At 38.0% G+C, this 16,555-nt stretch overlaps 1 protein-coding gene across 1 annotated transcript in view; it reads right to left on the reverse strand.

The window, feature by feature from the left end:
• ZNHIT6 (zinc finger, HIT-type containing 6) overlaps window positions 1-16,549 on the reverse strand; it is a 61,976-nt gene extending 45,427 nt beyond the window's left edge. The window contains exons 1-5 of the mRNA XM_014546429.1: window positions 16,012-16,549; window positions 14,927-14,992; window positions 14,413-14,519; window positions 14,242-14,327; window positions 4,352-4,455 (exon numbers count right to left, since the gene is read on the reverse strand). Coding sequence (XP_014401915.1) covers window positions 4,352-4,455; window positions 14,242-14,327; window positions 14,413-14,519; window positions 14,927-14,992; window positions 16,012-16,520 — 872 coding nt within the window. The 5' untranslated portion in view covers window positions 16,521-16,549. The remainder of the gene's footprint in view (window positions 1-4,351; window positions 4,456-14,241; window positions 14,328-14,412; window positions 14,520-14,926; window positions 14,993-16,011) is intronic.
• Window positions 16,550-16,555: the final 6 nt, after the last annotated feature.

The following is a 16,555-nucleotide window of genomic DNA, read 5'->3' on the forward strand; positions in this document are numbered from 1 at the left end:
GCCCTGCTCTGAGCCTGACCAGGGGCTGCACTTAGGGATTGGGCCTGCCCTCTGCCACCCGGGAGCAGGCCTAAGCCAGCAGGTCGTTATCTCCCGAGGGGTCCCAGACTGTGAGAGGGCACAGGCCGGGCTGGGGGACCCCCCTCCCCCCGCCCCCCGACTGCACAAATTTTTGTGCTCCGGGCCTCTAGTAATAATAATAATAATCTTAGAGTAGTACCAAATCTGATATCCACAATTCCACAATCCCAAATCTCAGAAACTCAAAAGTTTCCTTTCCCCTCCTTTTCCCTTCCCCTTCCCTTCCTTTCCTTTCCTTTCTTTTCCTCCCTCCCTCCCTCCCTTCCTTTTCTTCCTTTTAAAAATATTTTTTAAATTGATTTTTACAGAGAAAGGAAGGGAGAGGAATAGGAAAATAGAAACATCAATGAGAGAGGAACATCATTGATCGGCTGCCTCCTGCATGCCCCACTGGGATCGAGCCCGCAATCTGGGCATGTGCCCTGACCAAGAATCGAACTGGTGACCTCCTGGTTCCCGGGTTGACACTCAACCGCTGAACCACACTAGCCAAGCTCAAAGTTTTTTCTTAACTACTTGTGTAGTAAAACCTGGCTGAGTCCATTTAGTTATTATTTACCCATTATAATATGAACAGCTGCAGGTTTCACTGCAGAAATAGTACTGATTATGCAATGCTGCCATAAACCTCCTAGGAGTGAATATTACATAGCAAACTAGAGGCCTGTTGCACGAAAAGATTCGTGCAATAGGCTTTCCCTTCCCCTGGCTGCCGGCAGTGGTTTTCCTCCGGCACCCGGGACCCAGGCCTTCGCTCCAGTTGGAGCCGCCTTCAAGCCTTCGCTGCCCCACCCGGCCGCCCCAGCCGGGTCACACATGGAGCGCCCGAGGGCAGGCGGGATGGCGCTGTCCCGCCCCACTGCCCCGGGTGGCAAATAGCAGGCCTGGATGGCAGCGGGGCAGGCAGAATGGCGCTGTCCCACCCTGCCTGCAGTATGCAAATTAGCCGCCATCTTTGTTGGTGGTTAATTTGCATATCACCCTGATTAGCCAATGGGAGGCATAGCAAAGGTATGGTCAATTACCATGTTTGTCTATTATTACATAGGATGTAATACAGTAAACTATATCCCCAGGATTTCAGATAAGGAAATATAGACCTTTAATTGTCACTGTATATTATTTACTAAGTGTCAGGTACTATAGTATTATTTCATTCAATCCTCTCAAAAACCCAGTAAATTTGATCTTACGCAAGATCACCTAATGTGCCAAATAGTAGAGGCAATATTTAAATGCAGGTTTATCTGAGTCAAAGCCTTAACCACTTTTGAAAGTTGAAGAAAACACTGAAAGTGAGTTTCTTCAAAACACAAGAGAGAACAGAGGTGAAAAAATTATTTTAAAAATTTAGTATTTGCTGCTTCACTCCTTCCAACAAATAACATTATCATCATCTATAACCTTGGTCATTTTCATATGTATAGCTGAGAAAACACAGGTATCCCAAAGAAGGTACTTCTAAGTGGGGTTTTTTCCCTCTACCCTTAAAGTACAGGACTTTCATTATTTATCCTGTTACTTATATACCACCTTTTAGCAAAAAAAAATTTTCTATAATCCTGATTTTGCCATGCTTTAAGTTCAGTAAGTATGTCTTCTGTATTCATCTAAATAAGTGCTTCTCAAATAAGGGTGATTTTGCCCCTCTTCTGTGCCCCCACCTCAGGGGACACCTGGCAATGTTTGGAGATGTTTTTTGTTGTCACAACAAAGGGCACGTGTGTGTGTGTGTGTGTGTGTGTGTGTGTATGTTTGTGGGTTTTTGCTACCAACATCTGGGTAGAAGCCAGGGATACTGCTAAACATCCCAAAATGCAGAAGACAGCCCTTCACAATAAAGAATTCTCTGGCTCAAAACATCAACAATGCCAAGATTTGTATCACTGATGAAAATGCTGAACAAGAATGAACAAAATATTGAGATTAAAGAGATTACCAAGATGATTAATGAGTAGTAAATATTCTTTAAGCTGGGAACTCCTGTTAATACTTTATTATTCATCCAACATCTGAAGTCAGACATTTTAAAATTCAGTTAGTAGAAAAACCATTTTCATTTAAAAATATAACAGGTCATTTAACAATGAACAAATGGAAAAATTCGGTCACATAGATTAAAATTTTTTTTCCCCACTGAACTGACTCCCAAAATGATTTTACAAATGATAGATCATCTTAACTTAGCAGACTGCATTAAAGTCTGTTACAATTAAATGTTAAGATATCACTCTGAAACTTGTGAACAAATATTCCATATCTCAGTAGCAATTAAATGAAATAAAATTAAAACAAAATATTATTTTAACCTTTAAAATGGGTAAAAAAAATTTTGTTTTTAATACTCACTTGAGGATATTTTTCCCATTGATTTTTAAGAAAGAGTGTGGAAGGGAGGGAGGAAGAAGGAAGTGAGGGAGAGAGAGAGGGAGAGAGAGAGAGAGAGGAAGAGAGAGAGAGAGAGGAAGAGAGAGAGAGAGAGAGAGACACAGTGGTTGCCTCCCACACACACCCCAACCAGGCCTGGGATCCAACGCTTCAACCACTGAGCCAAACTGGCCAGGGTGGTAAAAGTGTTTTTAAAAAGAGACAACTCAGTAACTCAGTACTAGTAAGATATTTACACAGATATTCTCATATAGTACTACCAACGGAAATAAAAACTGGTTTAACCCTAACTTACTGCTAGCCCCACTTTATAGATGAGGAAATTGAGGCACAAGGCAACTAGGTGCATTAACTTAAGACCACATAGCTAGGAAAGGCTGATGAGAGAAATTTGAACTCAGGCAGACTGGTCTAGTTTGTGCTCTTAACCACTCCAATTTTACTATCTCTGTGTTTTACAGACTTTTTTTTTTTTTTTTTTACAATTATTTAACATGTATCAAAACGGAAGGCAAAATTAAAGGATAAACAGACTGATGAAAATGTTCAAATGTATGTAACAGAGCAAGAAGAGATATAAATAGGCACATCTGAAAAGAAATAAAAATTTAAGAGATCAGCCTCTCTAATGATCACACAGACAAAAAAAGTTTAAATATTCAATTAAAGTACAATACAACTAAGATATGTACTCTGATACTATTTTTGATGAAGGTACAAAGTGGTACATTTTTAGGGAAAACAACTTGGAGTTTCTCTAAAAAGTTTAAACCCATGTAGTCTCTGACCCAGTAATTCTGCTTTCTAGGAACTAACCCTACAGAAAAAGTCACATAAGCAACTGAAAATAATCTATTCAATGATATTTATTACAACATTATTTGTAACAATTACAAACTAGAAATAAGCTAAATGTGCATGAATATGGGAATAATTAAATTATTATACAGTAGTCATAGTTGGAACAGACAACTTAAAAATAATGAGGCAGATTTGCATTAACAAGAAAAGCAGTCTATACTATATTTACAAAAGGAAAAAGACTAGCTGGAGAAAAATAAAAAGTGTGTGCCTTTATTTTTGTGAATGCACAAACCAGTCACCTTAAATTTCAAACAAATTATGTCAATTTCCAGACATTTTAGTTTCAAAATGTACAAAGGAATCATCTCACATTTAATAAATAGAAGGCATTACTTTACTTCTGGAAGCCAACCAGGAAAAAGGAAAACCACCTTTACAAATATTTATGACTTGAAACATACAAAAAAAAATAAAACATGTTGAAAAGGTAGAAGGTTTAAATAATAATCTGATGGTCTGTCTTTTAAATTTATGGAGTAGTAAAATTGGAAGGAATCTTAGATTTTACTTAGTACAACCCCCACATCTTACAGATGAGGCCTAGAAAAAGGAAGTAATTTGTACAAGTTCTTACACATACTAAGAGAATGAAGAAGGGACTCAGTTTTTTTTTGTTTTTACTCTAAATCCAGAATCTTGACTTTTGAAAGGTATTACCCAATAATTTAGTGGGCTACTTAACAATATCCTGAAATCCTTACAGTACTCTGTACTATTGGGGCCTTTTTGATCTAGCACTTTCAGAAAGCAGCAAACTAATCTCTGTTGTATTACCTGTATTCACATTCACTGCAGAGTAAAAGTTTCCCAAGTCTTTTTCTTTCTCATCACGGGCTCTCAAATGAAATCTTAAGTTTCTAAATGCTTATTTCCAATTTGTATAGTCATCTTTTCATAGACCAATAACAAACAGCTCAAAGACCACACTACTGGTACCTCTATATCAAACTAAACCTTAAAAAATGTTCCTGATAAAATCAGAACACCAGATAGACTAAGGAAGAAGTTAGAAACTTACTTCTTATCGAAAAATGTTGAATTTTCTTTCCTCTTGGTGAACCCATTGGGTAGAAGTTTTAAGTTAATACCTTGCCTTCGAGCACGATTTTTTATAAAGCACATCTAACAACAACAAATAAAGACAAATTAATTTTAAAATTCCTTAAATTTCAAAAGTGAATAAAATAACGTTTAAAATATAATAGTTAAGATTTATTGAATGCTTATATTTTACCAACTGCTAAGCAATACTGTTGTTTAATACTCACAATACTATGAGGTAGGTATTACCATTACCCCCATTTTAGCAGTGAGAATTCATAAGATGCCAACATTATACAACTTTTTTAAAAAAAACCACATTTTATTTTTTTAATTCTCATCCAAGGACATTTTTCCATTGATTTTTTAGAGTGGAAGAGAGAGGGAAAGACAGAGAGAAATAGCAGATGTGAGAGAAACACATCCATTGGTTGCCTCCTGCACGTGTCTGACCAGGGTCTGGGGCAAGGAGGAGCCTGCAACCATGGTATGTGCCCTTGATTGGAATCAAACTCAGGACCCTTTGGTCCACAGGCCGACGCTGTAGCCACAGAACGAAACTGGCTAGGGCTATACAACTATTTCTGAGAGAGCCTGTATTCAAACCCAGGTCTGTGTAATTCCAGAGCCTGTGCTTTTACCCATACACTCTATAAGCCAAGAGAAGGATTAAAAAAAAAAAAAAAGACATTTGACAATCATAGGTGTTACCTATATAGTTCTTTCTCTTTTACTGATTTTTTGTTGTTAATCCTCACCTGATTAGATAAAGTGATTTGGTAAACAAGGTAGTGGGAAACACTCAATAGGTACACCAAAAAAAATTGTTTTAATGAGGACAGTTTAATGGACCTGTGGGATAACATCAAGGGTAACAACATTCACATCATAGACATATCAGAAGGAAAAGAGAGAGCAAGGGATTAAAAACCTATTAGATGAAATAAGGGATGAAAACTTCTCTATCTTGGCAAGGAAATAGACATATAAGTCCAGGAAGTGCAGACAGTCCCAAACAAGACAAAATTAAAGAGGCCCACACCAAGAAACATCATAATTAAAATCCAAAAGGCTAAAGGAAAAAAAAAATCTTAAAGGCAGCAAGAGAAAAGCAATTAGTTACCTAAAAGGGAGCTCCCATAAGACTGTCAGCTGATTTCTCAACAGAAACTTTGCAGGCCAAAAGACACTGGCACAAAATATTCAAAGTAACGAAAAGCAAGGATTTACAACCAATATTACTCTACCCAGCAAAGTAATAATTTAAAATGGAAAGAGATAAAGAGCTTCCCAGATTAAAAGAAAAAAAAAACTAAACGAGTTCATCACCGCGAAACCATACAACAAAACAAATTTTAAAGGGACTACTTTAAGAAGAAAAAGATTTTAAAAAATGAGTAATAAAATGATGGTAATATATTCCTATCAATAATTAACTTTAAATGTAAATGGTTACATGCTTTAATCAAAAGACATGAGGTGGCTGAATGGATAAGAAAAAAAAACTATACATATGCTGCCTACAGAGACCCACTTCAGATCAAAAGACACAAAAACTGAAAGTAAAGGAATGGAAAATAATATCTCGTGCAAATGGAAACAAAGAAAAAAAGCTGGGGGAGCAATAGTTCTATAAGACAAAATAGACTTTAAAACAAAGGCCATATATAACAAGAGAGCAAGAAGGGCCCAGCAATGCCACTTCTGGGTATTTAACCAAAGAAAGCCAAAACACTAATTTGAAAAGACAAATACATCCCTATATTCACTGCAACATTTATAATAACCAAGATATGGAAGCAACCTAAGTGTCCATCAATTGACAACTGGTAAAGAAGCTGTGGTGCATATATACAATGAAATATCACTCAGCCATAAAAGAGTGAAATCTTGCCATTTGTGACAACTTGGGTGGACCTAGAGGGTATTATGCTAAGTTATATAAGTTAGAGAAAGACAAATACCATATGATTTCAAACATATGTGTAATCTGAAAAACAAAATAAACAAACAAAAAAACAGAAACAAACTTACAGATACAGAGAACAAACTGTTGGTTGCGAGGTGGGAGGGGGTGTTGGGGAGCTCGGTGATAAAGGTGAAGGGATTAAGTACAAATTGGCAGTTACAAAATGGTCATGGGAGGTAAAGTACAGCATAGGAAATATTAAAAAAAACATTGTAATAAGTCTATAACTATGTTGTCGGGGGGTGCTAGACTTATCAGGGGGATCACTTCATAAATTATATAAAAGTCTAACCACTATGCTGTACATCTGAAACTAATATAATATTGACTGTCACTTGGAATTAAAAAATAAGAAATATTTTAAAAAATAAAGCCAAATATATAGGCAATTTTATCAAAATGTAAATGAACTTAGTGATTCAGTTAAAAGTTACAGTTGTCAAACTATAGAAAACCATGGTACTTAGAAAAGACATAACCAGAACATAAGGATACTATAGTAAAAGTAAGGGGAAAAAAATCACACTATGCAAATACCAAGCAAAGGACTGTTTCCTGAGATATACATCTAATAATTTAGCCTTCAAGTACTAACTGAACCATAAGGGGAAACAAACAAATCCTTTTGATTTTATCTATTGGGAAATGTTAACCTACCTCTCTCTGGAACTGATTAAAAAAAATCTGTATCGTTATAAACAATTTGAACAATATAACTAATAAATCTAACCTAAAAGGAATATATAGACTATGTATTCAGCAATTGCAGAATACTTTTTATTTTTCAAGCAAACAGAACATTATAAAACATATCCACATGCTGGGTCATAAACACACATCTTAAATGGACAAATTCTTAGAAAAATGTAATACATTAACAATGACTCAAAAAGAGAGAAAACCTGACCAGTCCCATAAATAATAAAGAACATACCTCACTGGCTCAAACTCTAGCACATATTAGTTCATTAATAAATTTTACCAAATTCCCAAGAAAAAAATAATTCTAGTAATTAAGTCCAATAATCCAATGAATCAAAAATCAAAATGAAAACATTCCCAAATAATTTTATGAAACTAGAGTCATATAGATATGGAAACCTAAGGAAATACTAAAATGGAAAATTAGAGGTCAATCTTACTCATGAACAGAAATACAAAATTAATGAATGAATAATGTGTACACACACATATAAGACAAATGAATTCTGCAAAGTATAAAAGCATGCTTTGTTAAGATAATAACTCTTTGTAAGTTTAGCTTAAAATAGAAAACCAATTAAAGGTTTATGAAAAAATCTTTTAGCAAAGTAGAAATTCTTTAATGTAAATATAAAATTATTCTACAAAATTTAAAAGCAAACATCATGTTAAAATCTTGAAAGTTTTTTCTTTATGGTCAGGAGTTACAAAACAACCATGTACAGAACAATTAACATAGTGGGCCTGAGACTGTAATCCTTAAAAGGTTCTGCTTATAAGGTTGACCCTTGGCTGGTGTCTGGGAATTTGACTTATTAGGAAACTAGAGGCCTGGTGCACGAAATTCGTGAAGTGGGTGGGGGGAGATGGGGTGTCCCTCAGCTCAGCCTGCGTCCTCGCAATCCGGGACCCCTCGGGTAGGGTCTCTAGGCCTACCCAGCAATCAGGGCCTATCGGGGCTTTCCTTCCCCCGGCTGCCGGCCCTGCCCCTGCTGCTGCCACTGCTTGCCATCTGCTGTTTCTCTCTCATCGATGTTTCTAACTCTCTATCCCGCTCTCTTCCCCTCTGTAAAAAATCAATAAAGTATATATTTTTTAAAAATAAGTAAAAAAATAAAGAGCACATGCAATTAGTAATAAAAAGAAGACAAATACAGTCACAGTACGGATATTAAAAGTACTAGGAACATACAAAATCAATTCAAAATTTTAATGAAATGGTAATTTTCTACAAAATTATAAATTACCAAAATTGACTGGAGAAAAAATTGAAAACATGAATAAATCAATAACTATGAAAAAAATAAAGGTTTCCTTCCCTAAAGACACTAAGCCAGGTGCATTTTAACAAACTTTCTAAAACCAAATATCTGTTCTTTTACATAAATTGTTTATGACAAAAGTAAAAGGAGAAAAGCTGGCTGGTCCAATTTGTAGGGCTAATATGCTATTGATACTCAAACTAGGCAAGGCCATTATATAAAACAGAAAACTACAAAGCAATTCCTATATGGACATAAAAGTAAAAATCCTTAATAAAATGTTATAAATTGAATTCATCAGGTATTAAATGTAATAAAAACACACACACATCATGTTCAAGTAGTACTTATTCCGGGGGTGCAAAGCTGTTTTAGTATAGAAAAAAAATCTATTAACCATATTGGTACATAATCAAATCATCAATGTAGGGGAAAATAATAATAGTGACACATTTATTTATTAACAAATTATTAATTAATAGTATTCATTTAGCATCGGCTTTATGCTAGGCATTGCCCCAGGCAAAGGGGATATAATAAGTAAGTAAACAGAAAAATTCCCTGCCTCATATATTTTAAATTCAAAAGGATGAGTCAGAAAATAATCAGATAGCTAAACTTTATAATGTGATATAATAACTGCTATTAAGAAAAACAAAGCATGCCTGGCCAGCGTGGCTCAGTGGTTAAGTGTCAGCTTGTGAAACAGGAGATCAAGGTTTGATTCCTGGTTGGGCACATGCCCAGGTTGCTGGTTCAGTCCCCAGGGGGAGCATGCAGAAGGCAGCTGATCAATGATTCTTTCATCATTGATGTTTCTATCTCTCTCTCTCCCTTCCTCTTTGTAATCTATGAAAATATATTTTTTAAAAGAAAAGAAAAACAAAGCAGGATAATGTGATAGGATTCAATGAAGAGTGCTATTTTGAGCAGATACCTGGATAAAGTGAAGAAATGAGACAAATACCTTTTAGTGAGCAAGCACATCAGGCTGTGAGAACTGTGAGTGCAAAGGCTCCAAGGTAGGAGTCTTCTTGGACTAAGGATCAAGGAGGAACATTTAGGAGTATGTGGGGCAGGTGTAAGGAGTGATAAGGGGGTTGGAGGGACTGAGCCAAAGATAGGAGGTAATATTGAAGAGATTGCTAGAACACAGATCATGTGCAGTGTTGTATGCCAAAATAAAGACTTCAGATTTAACTCTACATGTGATGGAAAACCTTGGAGAGTGTCCAGAAGAGGAGTGCTCTGATCTGTGTTTTAAGTTATCTCTCTGGCTGCTGTATAGAGAATAGTCTGTATTAGGGCAAGTATAACTGATATCAAAACTAGTCGAAGGGGAAGACCAGTTAAGAAGAATGTTAGTAGCCCAGACATAATGACTTGTGCCTTATACCAGGGTAGTGGCAATGGTGAGAATGATTAAATTGATTCCTGGACAAAATCTGGTTGCAAATATATTGCTCAGGGTTTCCCAGAGAAAGAGAGCCAATATAATATACTAGAGACCCAGTGCACAAAATTTGTGCACGGGAGCGTGGGGGTGCAGGGGTGTCCCTCAGCCTGGCCTGCAACCTCTCACAATCCGGGACCCCTCGGGTAGGGTCTCTAGGCCTACCCAGCAATCAGGGCCTATCGGGGCTTTCCTTCCCCCGGCTGCCGGCCCTGCCCCTGCCGCTGCCACTGCTTGCCATCTTTGTGGTGCTGCCCCCCCGCCCCCCCCGTCACCTCCCTCTGTGGGCAACAGGCGTAGGGTGTGATTGCTTGGCTGCGCTGCCACTGCTTGCCATCTTTGTGGTGCTGCCCCCCCGCCCCCCCCGTCACCTCCCTCTGTGGGCAACAGGCGTAGGGTGTGATTGCTTGGCTGGCCTGGGCCTCCCACTGCGGGGTGATCGCTGGTCGGCCCCGCACACCCACCCCAGTGTCGCTGTCCTGTGGCCTGGGCCTCCCTCTGTGGGGTGATCAATCGCAGGGCCCCCAGATCGATCGCCCCACAGAAGGAGGCCCTGCCACCCACCACAGTGCCGCCAGCCGGGTAACCTGGGCCTCCCTCTGCGGGGCGATTGTGGGGCGATGGCAGGGACCCCCGACCAATCGCATCACACCCACCTTGGCTGGCCTGGCAACAGTGCATGTCATAGCATGGTCGTCCAGAAATTCATCCAGATGGTCATTCTGCTGTTCAGTGGATTTGCATATTACGCTTTTATTATTATAGATGGTTCCCTAAACTGATATAAAACTTTTCTAAATGATAAAAATGGTTCACTGTGCCAAAATTGTTTGTATAAACAATGTGGATTATTTGCTTTCCTTCTGGGATTCTGGGATTTGGTACAAGCTGGGCAGAGGGTGCTTCTGCAATCAGCTCCCAATAAAAACCTTGCACAGTGAGTCTCTAATGGTGTTCCCTGGTAGACAATACTTCACATGTGTTATCACAGCTCACTGCCAAAGGAATTAACTATGTACTGTGTGACTCCAATGGCAGAGGATTCTTGGAAGCTTGTATTTGAATTACCTCAAATGCTTTTACATTTTGCTAATTTTACTCTGTACCCTTTCACTGTACTAATATAGCCATGAGTACAACTATATGTCGAGTCCTGTGAAATCCTTCTAGCAAAATCCTTCTATCAAGCTAAGGGTAAACTTGGGACTTGCAACATAAATATCTCCTGTTGTCACTAGTATCTGACATTGAATTGGAAGTCCTAGCTTTTTCAATAAGGAGAGAGAGAGAGAGAAAAGGAAAGGGAGGGAGAGAGAGAAGGTAGGGAGGGAGGGAAAGTGAGAGAGACAGAGATCAAAATATTAAGGATAAAAAGAAATTGTGATGAATTATTTACAGAAAAAAAACCCTAAAGAATTTATAGATAAGGTACTGGGATAGATTGTAATATGATTGCTCACTATAAAATAAACAATAACAAAAAATCATTCATAAATACCAGCAAAGAGATAGTAAAATTAAAATGCTATTTAAATTAGCATGAAAAAGTTGTGCCCAAGAATAAATCTAACAAGAAATGTGCAAGACCCCTACTGAGAAAATTAGAGAGATATTAAAGAAGGCACAAATAAATGCAGAGATACAACACAACCAAGGGTTTAAAGATTCAATGTTAAAAAGATGTCTCATCACTTAAGTTAGTCTATAAAATAAATGGAACCCCAATCAAAATGCTCAGGTTGGCGCAGGAAGAACTATAGAACCAACAGGCTGATTTTTCCGATTTATAGAGAATTACAAAGAATACAGCAATACTCTAGAAAATGAACAAAGAGGGAGGAGTTACTCTATCAGATAGCAAGTTTCAATAAAAACAAATAAACAAAAAATTACAACAACAACAAAAAACACACACTGTTACAATAATTGGTGTGGATAGACAAGTGGAACAGACAGCCAGAAACTGACCCAAGCAAATATGGATGCTTGATATATGACAAATATGGTCTTGCAGAGCAATAATGAAAAGATGAACTCTTCAATAAATGGTGCTAGAAAAAGTGGATTACCCATATGGAAAATTAAATGGGACCTCCACTCCCCATGTTACATAAAAATTAATTCCAGGTAGTTTACAGATATAAATGTGAGATGAAACACTAAAAGCTTTTAGAAAATAACTATGGGAGAACAACTTATAACTTCCAGGTTTTTAACTTACAACTTCCAGGATTATAAAAGCATCTACACTAATAAAAGAGAAACATGGTAATAACTTCCAAGTTTATAAAAGCATTTCTTTTATAAACACATAAAACTAACTGTGAACGAAACATGATAAATTTGACTACATTAACATCAAGAACATTTATTCACCACAAGACACTATAGAGTGAAAAAAACCCCAAAACCAAAGTATGGAATAATATATTTATAGCACAGACAACCGACAACCAGCATCCAAGAAATACAAAGAATTCCTAAAAACCAGTAAGAAGAAAGTTGGTCAATGAAAAGATGAGCAAAAGCCTTAAACAGGCATTCCACAAAAGAGAAAATCCAAATGGCCAATGAAATATTTGAAAGGTGTTCAATCTCATTAGGAATCAGAGAACTGCAAATTAAAAACCACAATAAGATTATGCAGCCATCTAATGGACAAATTTTTTTTAAAAATACATTTTTATTGATTTTGGAGAGGAAGAGAGAGGGAGAAAGAGATAGAAACATCAATGATGAGAATCATTGATCGGCCGCTTTCTGCACACCCCAGACTGAGGATCGAGCCCGCAATCCAAGTATGTGTTCTGACTGGAATCAAACCCTGATCTCCTGTCACAGGTCGACACTCAACCACTTAGCCACACCAGCTGGGCGACAAAATTTTTAAACTTTGACCACATCAAATATTGGACAGGATGTGACAATAGGGACATTTACACTCTACTGGGAGCTGGTATAACCACTTTGGAAAATGTTTTGGTAACACCTAGTCAAACTGAAGAAATGTACACCCCACAACAAAGCAATTCCACTCCCAGATATAAACCCCAGGAAAACATGTGCACATGCAAACTACAATTCACAAACAAATTGTTCATAGTAGCATTGTTTCTAATTTTTGTCTTTTGTTATTACAGAAAACTCAAAGTCTACCAAAAAAAGAATGGATAAATTGTGGTACAGTCTTAAACTAGAAAACTATTCAGAAATAACAATGGATTAGAGAAGGGCACAAGGGGGGGGGGGGGGCAGGGAACTTTTGAGAAGCAGGTGAATGTTCTAATTTTAGACTTGAATGGTAATTAGAGGGATGTTAACTTTATAATTAGTCATTAAGCAGTGTATTTCGTTTATGCTTTTTTATGTGCATGCCATACTTCACAATAAAAAGAAAAAAATTAAAGAGTAATTTATCTTTTAAGTAGAATTCTAATTAAGCTTAAGGAAAAAAGTTGATGCACGATAATCTTTCTTTCAGATACATGTAATGTCATGTCTGTACTAAAAACACCAATAAAACGTGTTTAAAAGGTATTAAAATCCTGCAACTTCAATATTAAAATAGTGTCTGAAAAAATGAGCATAATTCCATGACATGATTTAATATCATTAAAGAATTTCTGGAACAATAGCAGTTGCAAAATATTTCAAACATGTAAGCTTTAATTTTGAATAGTGCTCAATGAATGAAAAAAGGATGAACCCTGGCTGGTGTATTGAAATAGCAAGTCCTATTAGCTATTCCTTTAAATCCATAATCTAATTGCTTCCTAATAATTCCAATAGCATAGCATTATCATCCCGTATCTGAAGCAACTGCCTTTAAACTGGTCTCACTGCTTCCAATCTCCCACTCTTACCAGCTAAAGTCCATTTTCCAGACAGGAGTAAGAGTGATCTTTCTAAAAGCAAACACTCTCAGAACCTTCCTATGCCTTCTAGCTTCACTCAGAATAAACTAGAATGAAAGTTCAACATTCTCACTTCAGTTGCTTTGCCCTTATTTTAATTCTTCAAACACACCAGCCTTGTTCCTGACTATCTTTACTTTTGTCTCTAACTGGTATAGTCTTCCTCCAAATGTTCACAAGACTGCCTCTTTCTCATCATTCAGATCACCACTTAAATGTCATCTCTAAAAGCAGCTTCTCCTGACGCCTGTATCAAAAATAGTACCCTCACAACCTCTTCCCAACAAACAGTATTCTCATTTTCTTTAACCTCCTGTGCCTTCTTTATTTTCCACATGCACTTAATTCCACCTGAAATTAAATATTTTTTCTACTCAACTTCTGTGTCTCCCCTTATAATACAAGTTCCATGAGGTGAAGGCCTTTGTTTTGGTCAGTGCTGTATCCCTAGTAACTGCAATAGACTTCAGACCATAGTGGCCACCTAATACATTTTGTTGAGTGAAAAAAATGAATCTAATTAATTAAAAGGAATTCTAACTGGAAAAGATTAGAAGAAATACTTACATGTTTATTGCTTAATGATCTTTTCAATAAAGCATCTCTGGAAATATGGTCTGCTGTTCTTGCCACATCTTCCAAAAATCGATAATCTAAAAATTTCAAAACAGAAAAATAACCAAACGGCATATAGCAATGGCCAGGAAGCATCAATCTGCTACGCATAAGAAGGCTTACCACTTAGGAGATCCATTTCAGTAAACTGTTGTAATGAAACATAGGCAGTTTTATCTCGAACTCCATTACATGTCAGTTCTGCTTTGTGTTTCTTTACACAGGGCAAACTAAAGAGAAAAGAGGAGGCATTTTTATATTTTGAAGTAACAATGGTACAGATAGAGATGATAAGGTAGGAAATTATCTATAACAATAAAAGGGTAATATGCTAATGAGACCAGACGTCTTCTGGACATCCTTCCTGACGAAGCTGGGGCCAGAGGGAAGCTAGCCCGGGTCCGGGTGCCGCCAGGCCAGTCCCTCCCCAGCTGGCCAACCTCCCACGTCCCTCCTGGGCCTCGATCATGCACTGGTGGGGTCCCTCAGCCTGGCCTGTTGCCCTCTCACAATCCAGGACCCCTTGGGGGATGTCAGAGAGCCGGTTTCAGAGGGACCCCACTGGTGCACAATTTTCATGATTGGGCCTCTAATTATATATATATATATATATACATACACACACACACACACATACCTGCAAGAATGCCGCATACAACGTGGACATCTGTACTTGGCTTCTTCTGTACCACAAGTTTCACATCTACAAAAGCGCACAAGAAACGTAGTACATTATCAATTATTAATTCTACTTATTTGTTTATAAAATTTTAATCTGAGTCAATTACTCATCACAATCAATTTACAGACATAGTGAATAAAATATATGAAAGTAACTCTGACAAAATACTCAACAGCTGTCAAACATTGTTAGAAAATTCTCTTCTAGGAAACTGTCCCCAAATGACTACATTTACAGTATTGTTAGCTATATGTAACTCAAGAAAATATGTATTAGATTTGTTTAAAAAAATCATCTCACTTTTGACTTCTTTTACTACTATCATCAGAGAAAGAGATGAATCAATGGCATTTTTAACTTGTAATTCCTGGCAATCTCTTAACGATGGTGTGTGTGCTACATCCAGAAGTTCAATCCATGAGTTATGTTTAGATATATTAGAGGCTCACACCCCAGTAAAACTGTGTAAGACTCAGTCCAATTCGGAGAACAGCAGTTGAATCTTTTTCCTCAACTACACACCCAACCTGGAATAGGCATCAGAATAACCTAGGCCTGCTATTACTACCTGTCTTCACCTGCTATTCTAGGACCGACTGCGTTCTAGATAGTGAAAGTCCCAAGAATCTGATCACTCTTTACTTCCTATGTCACATGACCACACACAACTGGAAAAACAAATAAAAATAACGAATAGTCATGGTATCCTTAGAACACGAAACAACTGGATGCGTTTAAGTGCATTGTTGTATGATTTTAACTTAACCCACTTTGTCATTGTTAGTTTGATTAGCCTTTTCCTCACCTCTATCCCCCCCTCAAACCAATACCGAGTCAAGGGCACATTAAGTCCAGCGAGAACCTGGTCCAGGGGTTTTCTGGTCCCCAGGATTTCCATCTCCTGACTTGCTCACGAGGCACCATCAACCTCACATATTTTCATTGAATTTGTTATCCGACAAGACCCTCCAGCCCCAATTCCTCGCTCCCCACTCCCACGACCCGGGTTCCAGGGACCCAACTTGTTCCCGAAGCCCTACCTTGACATGGCCAGTTTCCGCTTCGAGCCCACGGGGCAACTAATCTGCGGCTCTTCTTTCACCTTCGTGTCATCCAGCATTTCTTCCTTCGGGAAATACTTTTCTTCTTTCACACACACCTCATCCATCGTCTCTTCCTTTATGTTCTGAGCAAACACCATCTCTTCCTGTTTTATCTCCAAGTTATCTTTCCTCTCTTCCTTCACTTCTGGCCAGTCCATCACCTCTTCCTTCACCTTCACTTTCTCTTCCTTTATCTCTGGACCATCCACCTTCTCTTCTTTCACCACCACACCGCCGTCCGCCTCCTGCTTCACCTCCCAGGTGTCCGGTTTCTCCTCCTTCACCTCGGGCCCGTCCTCCACCTCCTGCTTTATCCACCGGCCGCCCAGCACACCTTCTTCCATTTCCGACCAGCTCATATCTTCTAGCTTCACAGCCGTTGGAAACACCCGCGTTTCCTCTGCCCTCTGCGCACCCGCTTCTTCTCCATCCCCTATTTTCTCCATTCCTGTCAGCCCCTTCCCCGCCTCCCCCGCGCTGG

Source organism: Myotis brandtii, unplaced genomic scaffold (genome assembly GCF_000412655.1).
Source record: "Myotis brandtii unplaced genomic scaffold, ASM41265v1 scaffold446, whole genome shotgun sequence".
NCBI classification, from domain to species: Eukaryota; Metazoa; Chordata; class Mammalia; order Chiroptera; family Vespertilionidae; genus Myotis; species Myotis brandtii.